General features: G+C 37.7%; 1 protein-coding gene across 3 annotated transcripts in view; it reads left to right on the top strand.

The window, feature by feature from the left end:
* The first annotated feature begins 9,749 nt into the window (after positions 1–9,749).
* Positions 9,750–23,142, top strand: part of LOC143234498 (BMP and activin membrane-bound inhibitor homolog) — a 29,209-nt gene continuing 15,816 nt past the window's right edge. The window contains exon 1 of one of the 3 annotated variants that reach the window (XM_076471897.1): positions 9,750–10,220. In XM_076471897.1, coding sequence (XP_076328012.1) covers positions 10,142–10,220 — 79 coding nt within the window. In that variant the 5' untranslated portion in view covers positions 9,750–10,141. Of the gene's footprint in view, positions 10,221–15,900; positions 16,237–21,959; positions 22,568–23,142 lie in introns of those variants that run through there. The other 2 variants (XM_076471898.1, XM_076471899.1) reach the window with 2 other exon arrangements.

Below are 23,142 nucleotides of genomic sequence, written 5' to 3'. Positions count from 1 at the left end.
TTGCATCATGTAAACTTGGACAGGTAGACACGGTAAATAAATATTGTATCATGTAAACTTGGACAGGTAGACGCGATAAATAAATATTGTATCATGTAAACTTGGACAGGTAGACACGGTAAATAAATATTGTATCATGTAAACTTGGGAGGGAGACACGGTAAATAAATATTGTATCATGTAAACTTGGACAGGTAGACATGGTAAATAAATATTGTATCTTGTAAACTTGGACAGGTAGACACGATAAATAAATATTGTATCACGTAAACTTGGACAGGTAGACACGGTAAATAAATATTGTATCATGTAAACTTGGGAGGGAGACACGGTAAATAAATATTGTATCATGTAAACTTGGACAGGTAGACATGGTAAATAAATATTGTATCATGTAAACTTGGACTGGTAGACATGGTAAATAAATACTGCATTATTTTGTCATTATTTGTAGATCAAGTTTGTTGTTTAAAGTCTGAGAGTGAATGTATTTGATCAACTGTTTAGTACTTACTATTTCTATAACCAAGAGGTTAACTTTGAGTGAACTACTTACCATTTCTATAACCAAGAGGTTAACTTTGAGTGAACTACTTACTATTTCTATAACCAAGAGGTTAACTTTGAGTGAACTACTTACCATTTCTATAACCAAGAGGTTAACTTTGAGTGAACTACTTACTATTTCTATAACCAAGAGGTTAACTTTGAGTGAACTACTTATCATTTCTATAACCAAGAGGTTAACTTTGAGTAAACTACTTACCATTTCTATAACCAAGAGGTTAACTTTGAGTGAACTACTTATCATTTCTATAACCAAGAGGTTAACTTTGAGTGAACTACTTATCATTTCTATAACCAAGAGGTTAACTTTGAGTGAACTACTTACCATTTCTATAATCAAGAGGTTAACTTTGAGTGAACTACTTACTATTTCTATAACCAAGAGGTTAACTTTGAGTGAACTACTTATCATTTCTATAACCAAGAGGTTAACTTTGAGTAAACTACTTACCATTTCTATAACCAAGAGGTTAACTTTGAGTGAACTACTTATCATTTCTATAACCAAGAGGTTAACTTTGAGTGAACTACTTATCATTTCTATAACCAAGAGGTTAAATTTGAGTGAACTACTCAAAACAAAACAACCAACAGAAAGAAGACAACTTAGATAATTTTATTGACATCCAACAGCCAAACTTCCCAGGTAAAATTACAAATTTATATTTTCCAGAAACACCTAAAAACAACATCTTAAACAATTTTTTCAAAGAATTTTCTCACAAAACCATCAACATAATTTCACAAAAAAGAAAACTAAAAAACAATTTTACAAAAAGAGACATCAATTCCATTAAAAACAAGACAAAAACATAAAAATTCTAAAAGCAGATAAAGGTAACGCTATAGTCATAATGAATACAAATGAATACATCCAAAAAATGAAGAACATCCTATCAGACACGAACAAATTTAACCCAATACACACAAATCCAACAAAGACACACGAGACGCAACTGAACAAATTACTACTACAAATAAAAAAAGCCAACACAATTTCACAAACACTTTATTCCTACCTACGTAAAACCGACTCACGCACACCGCAAATATACGGCATCCCCAAACCTCATAAACCAGATTGTCCATTACGACCAATAATGTCCACATATGAATCGTTTAATTACAATCTTGGTAAATACATAGCATGGGCATTCTCTAAATATGTAACATCAGCCAGCTCATTCATCAAAGACTCTTTTAATTTCAAGTCTAATCTAAATCAACTTAATCATAAAGCCTTAATGGCCAGTTTCGATGTTATATCCCTCTTTACAGAAGTTCCAACCACTGAAGCCTGCAAGATAGCCTTAGAACTCTATATCCGAGACCCTAACCCAACTATAGAAATTCCCAGTAACCAGTTAGCAACCCTCATAGAATTCACCACGATAAAGACCAACTTCATGTTCAACAACCAAAACTATATACAAACAAATGGCCTAAGCATGGGCAACCCAGTATCACCAGTTCTAGCCAATATTTTTATGACACAAGTTGAAACACAAGCAATTAACACAGCATTACATCCACCACTATACTGGTATAGATATGTAGACGACACGGTTGCGGGATTCAGATCTACAGAACACGCACTTAATTTTTTCAATCACATTAACGCTATACATCCCAACATTAACTTCACATGTGAACAGGAAGAAAGCAATCAAATATCATTTCTTAACTTCAAAATTACAAGAACTGACACACAATTCAAAACAGAAATCCACTGAAAAATCACCCATACTGGACTATACATTCCTTGGAACTCAGCACATGAAACAAAACAAAAATTCAACATACTAAGAAACCAAATAAACACAGCCATAAAACTATGCTCACCAGATAAAATTAACGATGAATTAGACAAAATAAAACAATACTTCACCAACATCAATAAGTTTCCTCCTCAAACCGTAGAAAACATTATACGCACACACCTAGACAGAAAGCAAAATCAACCAACAAAAGCAAATATATCTCACGAATCAAAAAAATCACGAAACCATATACTGCTGCATACCATATATTCCCGACATCAGCAAAAATAACCAACATTTGGCAAAAACCAGTAACAAAATATGACATTCCAGTTAATACCAAATTTATTCAAAAACCAGGCACAAAACTGAGGTTTATACTATGTAAAAACTACACTGACAAACACCACACCAACATTATTTATAAAATACAATGTGATAACTGCCACGACTTCTATATTGGAGAAACAAGTAAAAAAATGGAAACCAGATTCAAAGAACATAAAAAGTCACCTTCACACGTTTTCGAACACTGAAAGTTAAAGAAACACAACATAACCATAGACAACACTCAAATACTAAATAAACAAACATAAACAAACGCAAAATTAAAGAAGCCTTACTTATACAACAACTCAAGCCCAAAATATACCAATATAAAGGAACGCCTTTATACCTATATTAATATAATAAAATAAAATTATATATTCAAACATCTAACATCGCCCTCTACATTCCGACACTCAGTTGCACAACCCCTTTCAAACATGTGGTCAGCTTCCGGTCAGTTACTTCTTTCTTTGTGAATCTCACGATGACCGAAGAAAGTCGAATCGTTGTTCGCTCCTCAACGTAAAAAAAATTTCTCAACCCAAACGAGCCGTTTTCACACATATATTTTTATCTGGATTTGTTTGTTTTAACATAAATCTGCACATTGTTTACTATGTTCATCTCGAGTATCGAACCATGGATGTTTGGGTTTAGGAAACGGGCTTAATAGCGACAAGAAAGTTGATTTCACTTTCTGGTGAGTGAGAATAGTGAGAAGGAAAACAAAAGCCATGATTGGTGTTTATGAATCTATTTTAAGGCTCGTGAACTAATTCTTCCGCTATGCGTCGCTGAAGTAGTTTAGTCTTAACAGGAGACACGCCAAACCGTAACTGGAAGACTGCGCCAACAGCAGGAAATCGATAAATATGGATTAAACGTTACTTTAATCAACAGATATAATATATGATTAAGTGATATAGTTCCTTACGAGAATGTTCCTGACACAAAATCCAATTATTAAACAACATATTTTGGCTTTATTAATCGCCTATTCTGGTTCATTTAATTAAGGGTTCGTCATGTTTGTTTTCATATATACACACACACGTACGTGTAAAGTATAGGCTATAGCGAGTTATATGCGACAAGAAAAAACAACGTCTTTCTGTCTAAATAACGGTGCTTTTCTCTGTTCACAGGCCCGGCATGACCAGGTGGGATAAGGTGTTCGAATTGTAACATGAGGGTCGCGGGTTCGAATCCCCGTCGCACCAAACGTGCTCACCCTTTCAGCCGTGGGGGCGTTAAAATGTGATGGTCAATCCAACTATTCGTTGGTAAAAGAGTAGCCCAAGAGTTGGTCGTAGGTGGTGATGATTAGCTGCCTTCCCTCTAGTCTTACACTGCTAAATTAGGGACGGCTAGCACAGATAGCCCTCGAGTAGCTTTGTGCGAAATTCCAAAACAATACTTCTCGTTAGTGACGTCAAGCGTTCATGAGTCCATTAAATAATGTCGTAGTTGGTTCACAATAGAATAACGTTAAACATTTCTTGTTTAATAACCATATTAGTAAATACATTAGCTGTAGAAACTGTCCAAAAGATGATTCAGAAAACGTCTCGTGAATTATTGCACGTGTCTTGTGGGCTCAGCAAATGACCCGATGTGGCTTTGCTGTAAGGAAACACGCGTGTCGCGTGCGTATTCATGTTTATGAAATACTGGCTTAACAGCCCGTCAAAACTAATGGGAAACAATGTTTTTGAATTTCGCGCAAAGCAACTATCAGCGCTGGCCGTCCTTAATTTAGCAGTGTAAGACTAGAAGGAAGTCATCACCACCCAAAGCCAATCTTGGGCTACTCTTTTACTAACTAATAGTGGGATTGGCCTTCACATTATAACGCCCCCACGGCTGAAAGGGCGAGCATGTTTGGTGCGACCAGGATTCGAACCCGCGATTCTCGGATTACGAGTCGAACGCCTTAACATACTTGGCCATGCCGGGCCCTAATGGGTAACAAAGCTAATCCTTATAAAAGTGCCAATACACAGAAGTATAAACTTTGGGTTTTTATTAACATGCTATATTTTGCTTCTGAATTCACTACACACAGCTGATAAAACATGCTACGTATCGGTACCTTTGGATAAAATATTAAAACTTAAGATAACCACGTGACTGCATACACATCTGTTTTTTTTCTGAAGAAAATTCGTTTTTTTCCTACAGATAATTGATATCTTCAGTCTGTTTTAACAAAGGGTTTCTTCTAATACTCTCCAACCACAAATATGCACTAATATTTTACTTAATTTTCATAGAAGTCTTCCCGGATTTCCTATTCGTATCGTGCCTAACTCGACGTCATAATGATGTGGATGATGTGGTGCCATACACATAACGCTGTGCTTGGTTTGGTCCTGGGAACTCCCTTCTTGTTATGCTTTTATATGGCAGAAGTACCTAGATTTAGGAGCTATTTACCTCTATGTTAGCGATTAAAATCAACTAAAATGGGAACAGACAATCAAAAGTGGAAATATTACAGTATAGAAAAAAATAGAATTGGGCTCGTGTAACTTACTGACCGATCGACCAACATTTGGGTTTTATATATATATAATTTTTTTAGTTTTCTTTGCCAGTGTTCTACAGACGGTGACTCTGAAAAAAGCAACTTACTGTATTTGCGGACATTACCTGATATGAGAAGATATTTAATTTTTATGAAATATATTAACAGTTTAACATTTATACAGTTTGAGGAACCGTTAATGCTTTGCCCAATAGAATTAAATATATTCGAAAGTTTCATGTTTAAGATATACTTACTGTACAAAGTAGCTGTTTTCTACGATATTTTATTTTCTCAGTAAGGTATTGTAAAAAACAAAATGCAGTATAATATTTTCCCTGTAGATCTGTGACACACACAAGTATTTACTAACCTGAGTGAATCTGTGACACATAAGTATTTACCAACCTGAGTCATAGCAGTTTGCTAGAATTGATTGCCCTGACAAACACGTGACGGAACATGATTCAAACGTGTCTTTTTTCTGAATTAATTTTCTATTTAAAGAGTTGTTTTGCGTTTTATCGTTTCGTGAAAGTAAATACTTTTGTTTAAGAAATATACAATGAGTGACACACAATAGAATATCTCTGTACTGCTCACTTTGGCGACACAGATTTTATCGTTCGTGAACTTATCGCTGACCCACTGGGGACTGGCAGTTGACAATGTGTGTGTCAACGATCCTCGTTATGATGTCTTTAGTACAATGTTTATAATCACGTTTTTTAAAGTAACTTAAATGTTATTATTTTAAATATGGTGGACTGTACCATACTTTGTTTTCAAATTCAGAAACAAACAAACACTTTTGAGTTATGACTCGACTATAAAAGTGACAGTGAATCATTGGTTCAAAGGAAGTGGGCGGCAGGCGCTGTTCACTAGCCTTTCTTCTATTCTATTAAATTGAAATTAGAGACAATAATGCTTACATAGTTCTTTAGTAGCTTTGTGCGAAGTCTGAAACAAACAAATCTATATTCATGTAACCCAGAACTGTTGGTATGTGTATTAATCAAACAAAGACAAAAAACCGTTAACCTGAAAATAACCCATGAAGGTCGATACGTTATTCTCTGCTTATCAATAAAAGTTATAATACCCATACCAGCCGTTCTGAGATACATTTTTATTGCGAGTGGCCCCGTCATCGAACAAATCTATATTCACAAAAGACATCTAACCTTCAAGTATCCCCGTCATCGAACAAATCTATATTCACCAAAGAGATCTAACCTTGAAGTGGCTCCGTCATCGAACAAATCTATATTCACCAAAGATATCTAACCTCCATCTTTAACATTATGATTAACCTTCATACCCAGAAAAGACGAAATTGGAACATTTATCCCCCAAGTTGATCGAGGTGGTTATTGCTTGAAAGGTAGTTTGATTAATCGACATTCACGGGCTGTCTCCTGATGTAATACCGAGAAGATTCCTACGATTTCTATTTGAACCTCCTGCAACTTTTAACAAGATATTTAACATAATTAGCCAAATATTATTTGCATTCTTTCACAGAGGTGACGTGACTTACAGACCTCGTACGTGAATGTTTTAAATCGTGAAATGATTTATTTGTGTATTAGATCAAATAATCAAATACAGTTAATAATAATTAAATGTTGAAAAAATCTGCGCTAGCCGCCCCTAATTTAGGGGTGAAGGAGTAGAGAGAAAACAACTTGTCATTACCACCCACCGTCAACTCTTGGGCTATACTTTTACCAACGAACAGTGGGATTGACTGTAACATTATAACTTCCTCACAGCTGAATTGGACTCTGGCCCCTCAGATTGTGATTCGAACGTTCCCCTAACCATCTGGCCATAAAACCTGAGTAAAGGAAGTATGCCGTCTGTTTTTCATTACACTCACGACCCCAAAGTGCGACACACAATGTTTCTTGTTTTTCTTTCGGCTGTACAAGGACCCGAACCCTGGAACCCGTGTCCTTGGAAGAAGTAGTTTTCCCTAATGTTAAATAACTCGAGGGAATACATCTAATTAACGGCACACGTTGACTTCTCGTTAGTTACTCTGTATTGAAAAGTGTGATTTAAACCTTGGTTATTATAATGGACTCATGTAGCAAACCACGGAACTTTGGCATCAAAGTCTATAACACTAATTACAAGTCTCACTTCCTCCGCCAGTGGCACAGAGGTATGTCTGCGGACTTACGGCACTATGAACTGGGTTTCGACACCCTTGATGGACAGAGCACAGATAGCCCACAGTGTAGCTTTGTGCTTAAGTACCTGAAACAAGAAAACAATTAACAGAATGGCTAATTCTCTCCCCTTCCGGACTCTAGTGGCTTAGCGGTAAGCCTGAAGTCTTATAAGGCTAAAATTCAGGTTTCGATATTCGAAGTGGGCAGGGCACTGGATACTAACTCGTTGTGTAACTTTGAACTTGGAAACAAATAAAGAAAATCTTGCTCTTTGTGTACCGTTAATGATAACGTCCTCTACCACGTCTAACGCAACTAGGAATTAATTAGAAGCCAGAGATGAGGCAGTTAAATCTGAAGTCTCACTTAGATCTAATGAGTTTTCAGCATATTTAAAACAAGGTGTTCGATATTTCAGGATCTAATTGAATAGTTAACGGTTACCAGTAACAATTCCTTCTGTACTCGTCTTTTCACGGTATTATAATTGGAAGTGACAAAGGTGAAAATTAATTACGCTGCGCGTCTCTGGATGCGCAGTCCACATTATCTACTGTGATTGACTTCTAAACAATTGTTACTAAGTAAGATTTATCATATTTTATTTCTTCAACAGTAAAGAAAACAAAAAGTCAAAGACAATCGCACGAGCCAAAGGACTGTCTAATTAAAACGGTGGAATACAAAGTTTGCTCTGTTATACGGCCCGACATGTCCCGGTGAGTTAAGGCGTTCGACTCCTAATCTGAGGGTCGCGGGTTCGAATCCCTGTCCCACACAAATATGCTCGCAAACGAGTGAGTAATTTTCCATGACTTAAGATTTTGAACACTTGTGTTTCTAATGAAGAACTGGACTGAAATGCAGCTTTCTTGAACAACTTGCATCCAAAAGTTTCCCGTCGCACCAAATATGCTCGCCCTTTCAGCCGTGTGGGCGTTATAATGGTTCGGTCAGTCCCACTATTCGTTGGTTAAAGAGTAGCCCAAGAGTTGGCGGTTGGTGTTGATGACTAGTTGCCTTCCTTCTAGTCTTATACTGCTTAATTAGGGACGGCTAGCGCAGATAGCCCTCGAGTAGCTTTGCGCGAAATTCAAAAACAAACAAACTGTTACACGGTATTGGTTTAAATAACCTAGAAACCTAACTTGCCCCTTTACTTTCTACATACTTCGACTCCAAACGTTAAGCCTAAAACATAAGTACATGAATTACGGTAATCTTAACTTGGAATATTCAAGTATTTTGTTAATCTGAAAGACTAGCGGATAAATCCGTAACTATTATGCAGTTTATTTTTTATCGTTACGTTTTCTTTCAGAGTAAAGCCGTATTGGACTGTCTGGTATATCCATTGCGAGGAATCGAGTCCCGTATTTTAGTGCTGTTAAGTTCATAAACGTACCGCTGACCTACCAGGGAATTTGTTGCTGCGTGCAAAGCTGCACAACTGGCTATCTGCGTTCTTACAAAGCGGGTTTTGAAACCCGATCTTTAGGGTTGTAAGCCCTCGGACTAACCCGTTGAGTCATTCATTAGTGATACCTAATTCACTCTTTAAGAGTTAAGTACATTTAGGACATTTTCGTGCGAGATTTTCCACTCGTTGGCTCGTGTTTATTTAAGGTAATATTTATGAATGTATGTGTGTGTGTGTTTTCTTGTAGCAAAGCCACATCAGGCTATCTCTTCAGTTCACCGATGGGAGAATCGAACCCCTGATTTTAGCGTTGTAAATCCGTAGACTTACTTATGATTGTAATATAACCACATTTCAAATTGTTGCAGTAAAAATCGTACAGAATAATTAAAGGAAAAGTGTGCTTGTTAAAGGGCAAAACCACGTGGTCCATCTTCTGTGTACACGCTGGGAATCACATTTCTGATTTTGGTGTTGTAATTCCGTAAACTTGCCGGTGTCCCACAGAGAAATCCACTTCTCACATTTAAATAATTATGTATCTTGATTACAGTATCAGTTCCTAAGTTCTCAGTTCCAAGAAACGCCTTTATTTAGTCTTCCAGAGAGATAGCAAGACAGTTAACCGATCTGACGAAACTCGTACTGAACAAATCTGGGTATGTTGAAAATATTAGATTATCAAACCCTATCAACATTATAGGTTTTAATAATATAAAACGTTTCAAGAAATGTTTCGGTATATATATATAATGACACATTCTGTAATTTTGTTTTCGACAAATAAAAACAAAAGAGTTTAAACAACATTTCTGTTTTTATCACAAATTTTATTTCCATGATTTTATCACCAGATGTCACTACCATGTATTTTGGGTTCTTCGGCAGTTATGAAAAAAGGGTAAAAAAAAACAAAAAAACTTGCTATGCGCCATCTGGTGTACTAATGAATATTAAGACAACGCTCATCCTTACTCTCCGCCTCAAGGGTTTTTAAGATTTCTTCGGTTCCCATTCATTTAGGTTAGTGACTGTTGGTAGCCAAAATATCGTGCGCACGCGTTCAAATCTATCCCCTCCAAATCCAACCCCTAGCGACCAGTTAAAAGATCTTGAGGCGGTTACAACAGGGGATATGGTTGCAGCGCGCATATGGAGTAATATCAAAGCCCGTGCGTGGTGACTTTGTTTGTGACGTGGCTGTCTATCACTGTGTGTGTGGTAATGTAGCAACATTAGCATTTGAAAATGCTCTTACAATTGACGGTTTAGACTGAGAAACGTTTTTATCAGTGGTGAGTTTTAACCGTAAACCTGAACATTCGCTCTGTTGTGCACGGGCGTCTCGAACACGATGTTGCCTGGGCAGCCAAGCAAAAGTTTTTTCGCCCCACTAACTCTGGTGATTTTCGCCACGCTCCCAGTAGCTGAAGGTAGGTAGATAGTTGCTGATTTACAGAACACAGGCAGGAATTTTCCTTTGGTCCAAGAGCCGGTAAAACTAAAAAAGTTACAAGTATTTCTATTTTAATGAGGGTTTATCGTTCCTTAGAGTTGACTGACTTGTTACAGCTTGACCGTAGTTCTAAAGTTCTTTTTGTTTTCAACGTGTATAAGCTTTTTTTGTTTTTAATTCTTAATGGAACTTTCAAACGTTTACTCTGTGGGCTCGTGCATCGGCTTCTTAAAACGTGAGACTGCTTACCGCAACTCCGTGTTCTTCTTCTATTTCTGCCCTGGGAGGGGGCCAGGCGCCGCGGGCTTGGCACCTCCATAAAAATCAATAATTGTCAACAGCTTGAAGTAGAATGTAATTATATAATGAGAGTACTCTCTTCCCATTCTTAAAAAAAAAATAGGTATTTTTTTGTTATTATTTACCTGTTAACGATATGAAACACTTTTGAACTCCTGAATCCCATTGTCTGTATGTTCGTTAGTTCGTAGTAATTCACTCTCTGGGAGGTTATCGCTTACTATTGGTTCTTAACTGTACTTCGCGTGGCAGTGTGACAGCAGGGGCGGGTTGTTGGTTTTTGTGAAACCTGAGTGGCGACGTCATGGCGCGTGGAATAGCACGTGGCGCAGATGAAAAGATGGGAATATTTTTAGGGAGAAGCATCACACTATCAAACCATCAAAGACTTACATAACTTACACAACTAGCAACTAAGTCACAACAAAAACTATTAATAGTTAATTGAAAACGAGGGAGAAAAATAATCACGACTGAAGGCTGAATCTTTAAAGTTAACATGTTAACAACAGATTTAACTACCGTAAAATCATTTATTATAACTAAATATTTCAACCAATCTGCAGGTCTCGCGTTCGCATTTCTGTCTAACCCAACATCTTTGCCCTTATAACCTTGAGATTGTTTGATGTGATTGTCAATCCCACTAATCGTCTGTTTTAAGCTTAGACACCTTTAAAATAAAAGGCTGAAGTCCTACGTCAAAGGGGCCCGGCATGGCCAGGTGGTTAGGGCACTCGACTCGTAATCTGAGGGTTATCTGTTTGAATCCTGTCACATGCCGTGAGGATTATAACGTCACTGTCAATCCCACTATTCTTTGGTAAAAGTGTAGCCCAAGAGTTGGCGATGGGTGGTGATGACTAGCTGCCTTCCCTCTAGTCTTACACTGCTAAATTAGGGATGGCTAGCGCAGATATCTCACGCGGAGCTCTGCGCGAAATTTAAACCAAAACAATTATAATTAAATTATAAACAAAACAAAAGATGTTTAAACCACGATACGTCATGTCGATTCATCTGACTATTATCATTTGGAAAAACTGAACGCCATATTATTAGAACAATGAATGGTTTGTCTGTCCGTTCCTAAAAGCTTTTGAACTGTTTTAATAAGAAGACTTACGTAAGTTATCTATAGAAGTCGACTTCGTCTCACAGATAAAGAAAGAAAATATACTGATATATAAAAATATCAAGTTTACGTTCAATACCGAGGGGATGATCTCTTCCCCCCATAGTTTCTCAGTGGCAAATTTGCAGGCTTACGACGCTAAAGTTTGAGTTTCGATACCTTTGATGGGCAAAGTACAAAAAGACATTGAGTGGCCAAGAGCGTAACATCAACGAAACCAAAACCAATCATTGAACATTTTGGTTTTATTGATTTGTTTGTTGAACATAATATAGAGGTACCAAAACTACTTGAAAAATGTGTTTATGTTTGTGAACATGAGTTCGAGATACCAAAACTCCTTGTTTTGTGTTTACGTTTGTTGAATATGATGAATAGATACCAAAACTACTTGTTTTGTGATTACGTTATCTGTTGTATTTTTTGTGATGAATCTTACTACGTTGAGTGTCACCTTAATATGAGTAGACCTCTCGTAGCTCCAAATCCCTCACTTTTCTCCAAACTGGAAACCAAAGTATAGGTTATATTAGTTAATTACATGTTATACGTCGTTGAACATAAGATGTTAAGCGTTTTCTCCAATATTAGCTCCCCTTTAGAGCCCCCCAGTGGCTTAAAGCCATTCTACGGACTTACAACGCTAAAACTTGGCTTTCGATTTTCGTGGTGGGCAGATAGCCCATTGTGTAGATTTGTGTTTATATTGAAACAAACCATTATCAGTATTTATTTTGTAGGAAAAAAATATCGGCCTCCATGATAATGGGAAGAGGAATTTTGGACTATTATTGAAAATTGTGTTAGGAATGGGGCTGTAGGTGAATAATGTGGTTGACACAGATTTGTTGTAGAATAAATAATGTGGTTGACACGGTGTTGCAGGTGAATAATATGGTTGACACGGGGCTGTACTGGAATAATGTGGTTCACACGTGGCTGTAGTGGAATAATGTGGTTGACACGGATTTGTAGTGCAATAATGTGGTTGACACGGGGCTGTAGTGATATAATGTGATTGACACGGGGCTGTTGGTGAATAATGTAATTGACACGTGGCTGTAGATGAATAATGTGGTTGACACGTGGCTGTAGTGGAATAGTGTTGTTGACACGGATTTGTACTGCAATAATGTGGTTGACACGGGGCTGTAGTGATATGATGTGGTTGACACGGGGCTGCAGGTGTGAATAATGTGGTTGACACGTGGCTGAAGGTGAATAATGTGGTTGACACGAATTTGTAGTGAAATAATGTGGTTGACACGGGGCTGTAGGTGAATAATGTGGTTGACACGGATTTGTAGTGCAATAATGTGGTTGACACGGGGCTGTAGTGATATAATGTGATTGACACGGGGCTGTTGGTGAATAATGTAATTGACACGTGGCTGTAGATGAATAATGTGGTTGACACGTGGCTGTAGTGGAATAGTGTTGTTGACACGGATTTGTACTGCAATAATGTGGTTGACACGGGGCTGTAGTGATATGATATGGTTGACACGGGGCTGTAGTGATATGATATGGTTGACACGGGGCTGCAGGTGTGAATAATGTGGTTGACACGTGGCTGAAGGTGAATAATGTGGTTGACACGAATTTGTAGTGAAATAATGTGGTTGACACGGGGCTGTAGGTGAATAATGTGGTTGACACGGATTTGTAGTCGAATAATGTGGTGGACACGGATTTGTGGTGCAGTAATGTAATTGACTCGGGGCTGTACTGGAATAATGTGGTTGACACGGGGCTGTAGGTTAATAATGTGGTTGACACGGATTTGTAGTCGAATAACGTGGTGGACACGGATTTGTAGTGCAATAATGTAATTGACTCGGGGCTGTACTGGAATAATGTGGTTGACACGGGGCTGTAGGTTAATAATGTGGTTGACACGGATTTGTAGTCGAATAACGTGGTGGACACGGATTTGTAGTGCAATAATGTAATTGACTCGGGGCTGTACTGGAATAATGTGGTTGACACGGGGCTGTAGGTGAATAATGTGCTTGGCACGGGGCTGTAGTGGAATAATGTGGTTGACACGGGGCTGTACTAGAATAATGTGGTTGACACGGGGCTGTAAATGAATAATGTGGTTGACACGGGGCTGTAGGTGAATAATGTGGTTGATACGGGGCTGTAGGTGAATAATGTGGTTGACACGGGGCTGTCGGTGAATAATGTGGTTGACACGGGGCTGTAGTGATATGATGTGATTGACATGTGGCTGTACGGGAATAATGTGGTTGACACGGGGCTGTAGGTGAATAATGTAGTTGACACGATGCTGTACTGGAATAATGTGGTTGACACGGGGCTGTACTGGAATAATGTAGTTGACCCGGATTTGTAGTGCAATAATGTGGTTGACACGTGGCTGTAGTGGAATAGTGTTGTTGACACGGATTTGTAGTGCAATAATGTGGTTGACACGGGGCTGTAGTGATATGATATAATGTGGTTGACACGGGGCTGTAGGTGAATAATGTGGTTGACACGGATTTGTAGTGAAATAATGTGGTTGACACGGGGCTGTAGGTGAATAATGTGGTTGACACGGCTGTACTGGAATAATGTGGTTGGTTGACACGGATTTGTAGTGAAATAATGTGGTTGACTCGGGGCTGTAGTAGAATAATGTGGTTGACACGGATTTGTAGTGCAATAATGTGGTTGACTCGGGGCTGTAGTAGAATAATGTGGTTGACACGGATTTATAGTGAAATAATGTGGTTGACTTGGGGCTGTAGTAGAATAATGTGGTTGACTCGGATTTATAGTGAAATAATGTGGTTGACACGGGGCTGTAGTAGAATAATGTGGTTGACTCGGGGCTGTAGGTGAATAATGTGGTTGACACGGATTTGTAGTGCAATAATGTGGTTGACACGGGGCTGTAGTAGAATAATGTGGTTGACTCGGGGCTGTAGTAGAATAATGTGGTTGACACGGATTTGTAGTAGAATAATGTGGTTGACACGGATTTGTAGTAGAATAATGTGGTGGACACGGATTTGTAGTGCAATAATGTGGTTGACTCGGGGCTGTAGTAGAATAATGTGGTTGACACGGATTTGTAGTAGAATAATGTGGTTGACACGGATTTGTAGTGAAATAATGTGGTTGACACTGGGCTGTAGTAGAATAATGTGGTTGACACGGGGCTGCAGGTGAATAATGTGGTTGACACGGATTTGTAGTGCAATAATGTGGTTGACACGGGGCTGTAGTAGAATAATGTGGTGGACACGGATTTGTAGTGCAATAATGTGGTCGACTCGGGGCTGTAGTAGAATAATGTGGTTGACACGGATTTGTAGTAGAATAATGTGGTTGACACGGATTTATAGTGAAATAATGTGGTTGACACGGGGCTGTAGTAGAATAATGTGGTTGACACGGATTTGTAGTGGAATAATGTGGTTGACACGGGACTGTAGTAGAATAATGTGGTTGACACGGATTTGTATTGGGATAATGTGGTTGACACGGATTTCTAGTGCAATAATGTGGTTGACACGGGACTGTAATAGAATAATGTGGTTGACACGGATTTGTAGTGCAATACTGTGGTTGACACGAGACTGTAGTAGATTAATGTGGTTGACACGGGGCTGTAGGTGAATAATGTGGTTGACACGTGGCTGCAGTGAAATAATGTGGTTGACACGGGGCTGTACTGGAATAATGTGGTTGACACGGATTTGTAGTGCAATACTGCGGTTGACACGGGACTGTATTAGATTAATGTGGTTGACACGGGGCTGTAGGTGAATAATGTGGTTGACACGTGGCTGCAGTGAAATAATGTGGTTGACACGGGGCTGTAGGTGAATAATGTGGTTGACACGTGGCTGTAGTGAAATAATGTGGTTGACACGGATTTGTAGTGCAATAATGTGGTTGACACGTGGCTGTAGGTGAATAATGTGGTTGACACGTGGCTGTAGTGTAATAATGTGGTTGACACGTGGCTGTAGTGTAATAATGTGGTTGACACGTGGCTGTACTTATATAATACGGTTGATTACGTAACTTAAATGTCAATTCATGATAACAATCGAAATAGTTTTAAAACTATTCGTATAGTTTTAGTTTTAGACATGAAAACATATCTAAAAGATATTCCGGATATCGGATCCGGAGCGACCTAACAGGCAGAAACGGACCAACATTGTGCTACAATACGTCAGAAATGTGTGTATATAATGTAAAGATAAAAGTAACTTGAAGTAAATGAAACAAAATATGAATCAGGACCCGCATTAACTTCTCTTCTGAAATTACTGACAGATTTTTATCGCCTGTCTGAAGGCGATCGGGTTGCTTCGACCCACTCTTCGTTACTCACGTGATTTCATGTTTTGCATGAGAGGGTAGTTGAGTTACAGGGGCCACTATCTTTCTGGTAATTATCCTAGCCTTCCAGGGTTTAGATAACGAAATGAGCCAGAACCTCAACGCCGGTTCTGTTTGCGGGAGCTGACAACGCACACAGCGGGCGTCCGTTCTCAAGTCCTGGCCCCATGATGGATGAATTACTGTGATACGGGTATGAAAGCTACATCCGCTGGACTTTTCTTCTTATTATTGATTCTTGTATCTTTCGATGTTTATTCTTTTAAGCCCAAATTTAAATTGCAAATCCGTTTTAACTACAAATTAGACCCTCGCGTTCTTTGTTAGTAGTAGAAACAGTTTATCCAATGTTTGTCTTCTATCGATAAACTCAGGCATTAAAGAAAGCCTCCCGATGACCTCGGATCTCGCGAAATTGGCCAACCTGAAACAAGAGGGAAACCTCAGTAGCAGCGGCACACGAAATAATGTTAGGCAAGATTAGAGTAAATTAATCTATGAGACCTACGATGTGATCAAATACACCAATCGAAAAGGTTTGACCTCCTGAGTCTGAAAAATGCAATTGGTTTGTTTTTGAATTTCGCGCAAGGCTACGCGAAGGCTATCTGCGCTAGCCGTCCCTAATTTAGCAGTGTAAGACTAGAGGAAAGGCAGCTAGTCATCACCACCCACTGCCAACTCTTGGGCTACTCTTTTACCAACGAATAGTGGGATTGACCGTCAAATTATTACGCTCTACGGCTGAAAGGGCGAGCATGTTTGGTGTGAAGGGGATTCGAACCCGCGACCCTCGCATAACGAGTCGAGTGCCTTATCCACCTGGCCACGTTGGGCCGAAAACTGTAATTGTATTTTAAATTGGTCAAAAGATGACAGACCTATGAGATGAAAGCTTGGATATGAGAAACTCAGAGCCTTTCTCTTAGCTGCCATGCCGCATCTAAAAACAAATATTTGTGGTGGAGATTAGAAAATTTTGAAAATTTTCAAGTAATATATATTATTTTTCAGTCTTTCGCTGGGACAGCGAGAAGTTCACTAACTTATAATGTTGAAATCCGGAGTTCGATTCTCCACGATGGACACAGTTGATTGCTTAGTATGGTTTTATTGTGAAAACAAACGTTATTGTTTTCAATATTAAAGTTATATACTGGTGGCGTTGCTGAGATATTTAGTTGACTGAGGGCAGCACAGTCTTAAATTCATGGGTGTAGATAGCAATCCATGCTTAATCTGAAGTGAATCCATTTATAATTTTTGGTGACGCCAGTGCTAACTCCAGTCACTTTTTCCAAGTTATCCTCCCGACCCCCTTACGACGTTAAATTCAGGTTTCGATACCCGTGGTGAATATAATACAGATAGCCCATTGTGTAGCTTTGCTCTTTAACAACAACCAAATTTAATTAATTTAATTAGAAAAAAAATTAAATCTTAGGATTGCCCCTCCCTCCAAATAGCCCATTGTGTAGCTTTGCTCTTTAACAACAACCAAATCTAATTAATTTAATTAGAAAAAAAATTAAATCTTAGGATTGCCCCTCCCTCCAAATAGCCCATTGTGTAGCTTTGCTCTTTAACAACAACCAAATCTAATTAATTTAATTAGAAAAAAAATTAAATCTTAGTATTGCCCCTCCCTCCATAAAACAAGCACATTATCCTTAATATATTTTTTTTAAAACATCACTTTTTAAGAGACTATAAAATGATACTTAGTTACTTCGGTTTTAAACATATCTCAGAATTTTGTTACGACTGAACAATAGAAAAAACTTTTATCTCTATGGTTGAAAAGACAGTTGAATTTTGTTTTTTGCAGTGAAACAAAATAAACAAAAAATAATTTTATTCGAAACTTCAAACCTACCTCCCTTTTTCCCTAATGTCATTCTCACATTTTTTGTTACCATTTCAAATAATAAATAGAATTATTGTTTTTGTAAACTTTTAGCTTATTCATTTAACATACCAAAGATAGATTAAAATCTTAACCCAAAGACAACGTAAAACCTTAACCCAAAGACAGATTAAACTCTTAACCCAAAGACAACGTAAAACCTTAACCCAAAGATAGATTAAACTTTTAACCCAAAGACAACGTTAAACCTTAATCCAAAGGCAGATTAAAATCTTAACCCAACGACAACTTAAAACTTTAACCCAAAGACGGCTTAAAACTTTAACTTAAAGACAACGTATGATCTTAACTATGGAAACAATTTGTACGCAGTTTTCTATGTTTCTCTTCCACGCGGTGCTGTGAATCAGTTGAGTTGTTAAAATTAAATTATGTTTGTTTTCCCAGTTCTCTACTTTACCCTAGAAATAATAGTTATAGCCAGTGGTTAAGTGGAAATCTGGAGCTGGAACTGGATGGAGAAGGGGGATTCTTAACCTGCTATATTAGTTCTCTCAGAAAACTTTAAAAAGTCAATTTTCTATTTCATTAAGTGCATAGAACAAAATAAAATAAATTTATATGCAAAAACGGCTCGTTTGGGTTGAGAAAATATTTTACATAGAAGGTCGAAACGTTGTTCGCTCTTCTATGTAAAATATTTTCTCAACCCAAACGAGCCGTTTTTGCATATAAATTTATCAACAAGTGGGTTTCTCGACATCACTGAAAATAAAATAAATAAATCTCGTACTGAGACAAGTTCAGACATGTTAGGAATTTGAACATGCAAGCATTCGCAGTTGCAAATCTGTTGTTTGTTTTATATATGATAGTGGATTCCAATGTTATACAGATGGACCATTGTTGGATTTAGAAATCAGTTCGCGCATGTCTCTAGCTCTGAGATCCACCTCATTAACTCCCCAGTGTCACAGCGGTATGTCGGCGGACTTACAACTCCAGAAACCGAATTTCGATACCCATGGTGGGCAGAGCACAGATAGCCCATTGTGCAGCTTTGTGTTTAACTTCTAACAAACAAATGCAGCTCATTGTGGATAGTTAGCCGTGTTTCCAACCTTGCCTGGTGAAGACAAGTTTTCACATATAATCGCATGTTCCTTTTTGAAGTTTCTTCACAAACGTTCAACTATCCTCTAATATTGTTTTAGTTACCCTAGGCTCTTTGCTCAGTATAGTTATGGGAATTATCTTTAGCGATTTTCTTAGTTGGGGCCACAATTACTCTTACACTGGTAGCTTTTCTTACCATTGGTATCCCCAATTTCCCACCAGTGGGCTTCACTTAATCTTACAGGCTATGTTAAAATAAAATATTGTAGGATTTCTGTTAGCTAGCCTTTAACTGATTTTACCTCATTCAAACAAAATTGTATTTCAAACTCGACATCTAAGATGAACCGAGCGAGCTGTGAACCCTCAGGGAACATGAATACCAATTTATAATAAAATCATTCTGTGAATGAGGTCACAACGTCTTAATGGCTACTGGTTACCATCCACTGGGAAGAAATATGTAATTCTAAACACAGAGTTCTTTTTCATCCTTGAAAGTCGACACAGTTTTTCTGGTTTATAATTATTCGTAGGTAAATAAAGAACCGAATTTTGCGATGGGAGTTAGACTTTTTATTTTGCCACACATCCATCATGGCGGCATACGAAGGTTTGCTCGTCCTGCCACGGTCTATTATGTTTTTTCGGTAGTTAATTGCCTTTGGATGATGCTTATTGGTCACTGAGACTTGCACGAGCCGTGACGTTGACAAAATCGCTGTTTGTACATACCTCAAACGGTACCGTCGAACAACTTGGCGTCTCTCATCCTCGTCAGAGTACGTCACCGAATTGCGGTGTTAAACCAATACAAAACAACTGTAGTTAGTCCAACGCTGTAATTCATTTATTCCTAACCCTTACACTATTGATGCTGTTCCAGTACTTGTCATTTCCACGTTTTATTTATTACAAATGGTTGGAAACATGTATAAATTGATTATAAACATAAAGTGTCAAATTAATAATTAAAATTAATTATCGATACAAAACCAAGTCTTAAGTTTAGGGGGCTGAATCAAAAACTTATAAAGGTCTAACCGGGCAAAGTGATTGTTTATAACCAGTCTGGTATAACCCAGTCTAGTGATTGTTTATAACCAGTCTAGTATAACCCAGTATAGCGATTCTTTATAACCAGTCTAGTATAACCCTGTATAGTGATTGTTTATAACCAGTCTAGTATAACCCAGTAGAGTGATTGTTTATAACCAGTCTAGTATAACCCAGTATAGCGATTCTTTATAACCAGTCTAGTATAACCCCGTATAGTGATTGTTTATAACCAGTCTAGTATAACCCAGTAGAGTGATTGTTTATAACCAGTCTAGTATGATCCGGTATAGCGATTCTTTCTAAATACTTTTGTATTTACCTTACTATCTTGCCATATCAGGTAAGTATTATCCAATGATGACATTACCATATGACATAGTTACCTTAGTCTCTTGCCATATCAGGTAAGTATTATCCAATGATGACATTACCATATGACATTGTTACTCCTGTCCTTTATTTATCTTAAGGAGTAACGGAGAGTCGTGTCCACATTTTGAAAGATACGCTTCTTCTGTATTATTCAATACGCTGAGTGTGTATTCAATACACAAACCGTTTAAAAATACAGTTGTTCTGTATTTAAACGTTTCTGTGAGTCTGTACTCAATACGCTTCTTCTGTATTCAATACGTTTAGTCTGTATTCAATACGCTGAGTCTGTATTCAATACGCTGAGTATGTATTCAATATGCTGAGTCTGTATTCAATACGCTGAGTCTGTATTCAATACACAAACTGTTGTTCTGTATATAAACATTTCTGATAATTACATAAATACTGTTTCAAAATAACCTCAGTAAATGTTGTAGTTCTAGTAGGATGAAGTGGTGTTGAAGTGTACAAGATTTGGGGACCTCATAAACAGATGAGATCCAAAGACTTTATGGGATGTGGGAAGTTCCATCAGCAAATCCTAGCTGCCATAAAAGATAATTTGAGACAAACGGAAGTCTCGAAGTTAAACCTGCTGCTGGAGAAGATTTAGCTGGTATACTGACCGCCACTACCACCCATCAGTGGTTCGGTGATAATTCTGTGGCCTTGTAGCGCTAAAAATCGGATTTCCATGGGCACAGCACAGATAGCCCATTTTGTAGCTTTGAACTTACTTACACAGGAATAAAGTAAAGCGTTTTAATGAAGTGAATGTCTATTATTAGCTCCACCCTCACAGAACAAAATGGCTGACACACGTGGAATTATAATTATGATTTTTTTCGTGATAGTGATTGGTCCTTTCAACTTTATTAGGTTTTGCCTCCCAGACAACAACAACAAAGAATACAGAAGGTCATGGGCTGACTCGTAGATTTAAAATACATCGCCTTAGCTAGAACATGAAAACCAGGAAGTCTTATCTTTTGGTTTAAAACTTTTTTTTTCTGTTTTTGATGTGCGAGTTTAACGTTACTAAACATAAAAACGTTTCACCCTTCTACGTCATTTTGTAAATAATTTGAAACTGTAATTTTTAAAATTGAAACATATATTTGTTTATATGCTTTGGTACAATGCTTCACAGTTGTAGTCCAACTCCGGATTTTAGAGTCGTAAGTTGGTAAACGTACCGCTGACCCACTGAAACATATACATAACAAAAAACAGTTGAATATAATTGTAACATGTTACTAGCACAACTGGTATTTCTCCAGCTACAAGTTCAGGGTCTGTCTCATTTACTGATGACTCTACCAAAAGAGCTAAACCTTTGCACGTGACTTTTCACATAAAAACAGAGAGAGAGAGAATTTGATTTCACAATATTAACAGAAGTTTCGATTTCATCCACAGATTGTATTCTTAGAATGTACGTAATGCAATTTCCACTTCGGCTTGACCTCAGCTACAGGGACATGCATACCTTTACTTCATATATATTATAATAACTAGACGACTGACCAACAAATAATCAGTTAATTTGCACCCACTGTCCCTGTTAAAACACCACCACCACCACCAGTACCCTTTATAAGATCTATTTCCTCAGAAATGTTTTTTCTTTCTTTCAAGAGGGCTATCATCGTCTGTTTACGTGTCTGTAAGTTCATTTTTTGTAACGTGTCTGAAACATGTTCCAGCCCACATGAACTCAATCAAGACTTCGAACAGAGACATATTATTTCTGGGGTAAGTTTTACTTTTTTTTTGTTATTTGGAAAAATAACAGAAATAACAACAAAACAGGGCTACAAGGATCCTAGATTGTGCTTCAACGAGAGATCTAAACTATTGGACCGGATACACTGACTAGTTATCTCTGTGTTAATCAGAGATCTTTGTCGTGGGAGAACGTGTGTGCTGAAGACGAAAAAGAAATGATTCCTTGTCTAATTGCTCCCGACTTCCTGACTTCTGGCAAGTTCTCATAAGCTCAAGAAGTCAAGGTTTAAAAAGCACAGATAAGTTTATGACAGCCCAAGAAGAGATTGGATTGCATGCTTATCGGTGATATAAATCTTCCGACAGAGGGCGTTACGAGGTATAAATGGAACTAATTTTCTCCAAAGTGATTTTTGTTGTCCTTGTTTCTCTGACGTAATTAAGTGCCTCTGATTTGTTTGTTTTTATCATAGTTCACAACCTTTCTATTTCTCTCAATATATTTTGAATGTATTACACGTTAATAATCACTGTGAAACCATTATTTTCTATTTTAAAATACATATAATTTCATTATTATTTATTGACAAATATACAGTAAATGTTTACATTAATAGAAGAGAAATGTGAGTTATGTTAGAAGTTCATTTGATAAACTAGTATAGAAGGGTATATCAAACACGCCGAGTAATATCTTGTTTTCTAAATAATCCCGCAAAGACTTCCTACCACAAACAACAAACTTTAGAAGGTACTTATAGTAGGCCTTCCTACAAAACTTGGCAAGTGTTTTTCGGGACCTTTTTTTATATAGAACAACAACAAAAAGTTTAAACAGGCAACGTTTGAAAAGAACAACAGGTTACTCAATTAGTCGGAAAGACAAGAGCTAAAGTGACATATATCTAGAGTTAACCTTTAAGAAAATCACAGCGTATACGTACCACTGTTGTT

This window comes from Tachypleus tridentatus, chromosome 12 (assembly GCF_004210375.1).
Source record: "Tachypleus tridentatus isolate NWPU-2018 chromosome 12, ASM421037v1, whole genome shotgun sequence".
NCBI classification, from domain to species: Eukaryota; Metazoa; Arthropoda; class Merostomata; order Xiphosura; family Limulidae; genus Tachypleus; species Tachypleus tridentatus.
Note: the sequence above shows the minus strand (reverse complement) of the source record. Positions and strands in the feature narration are given on the sequence as shown.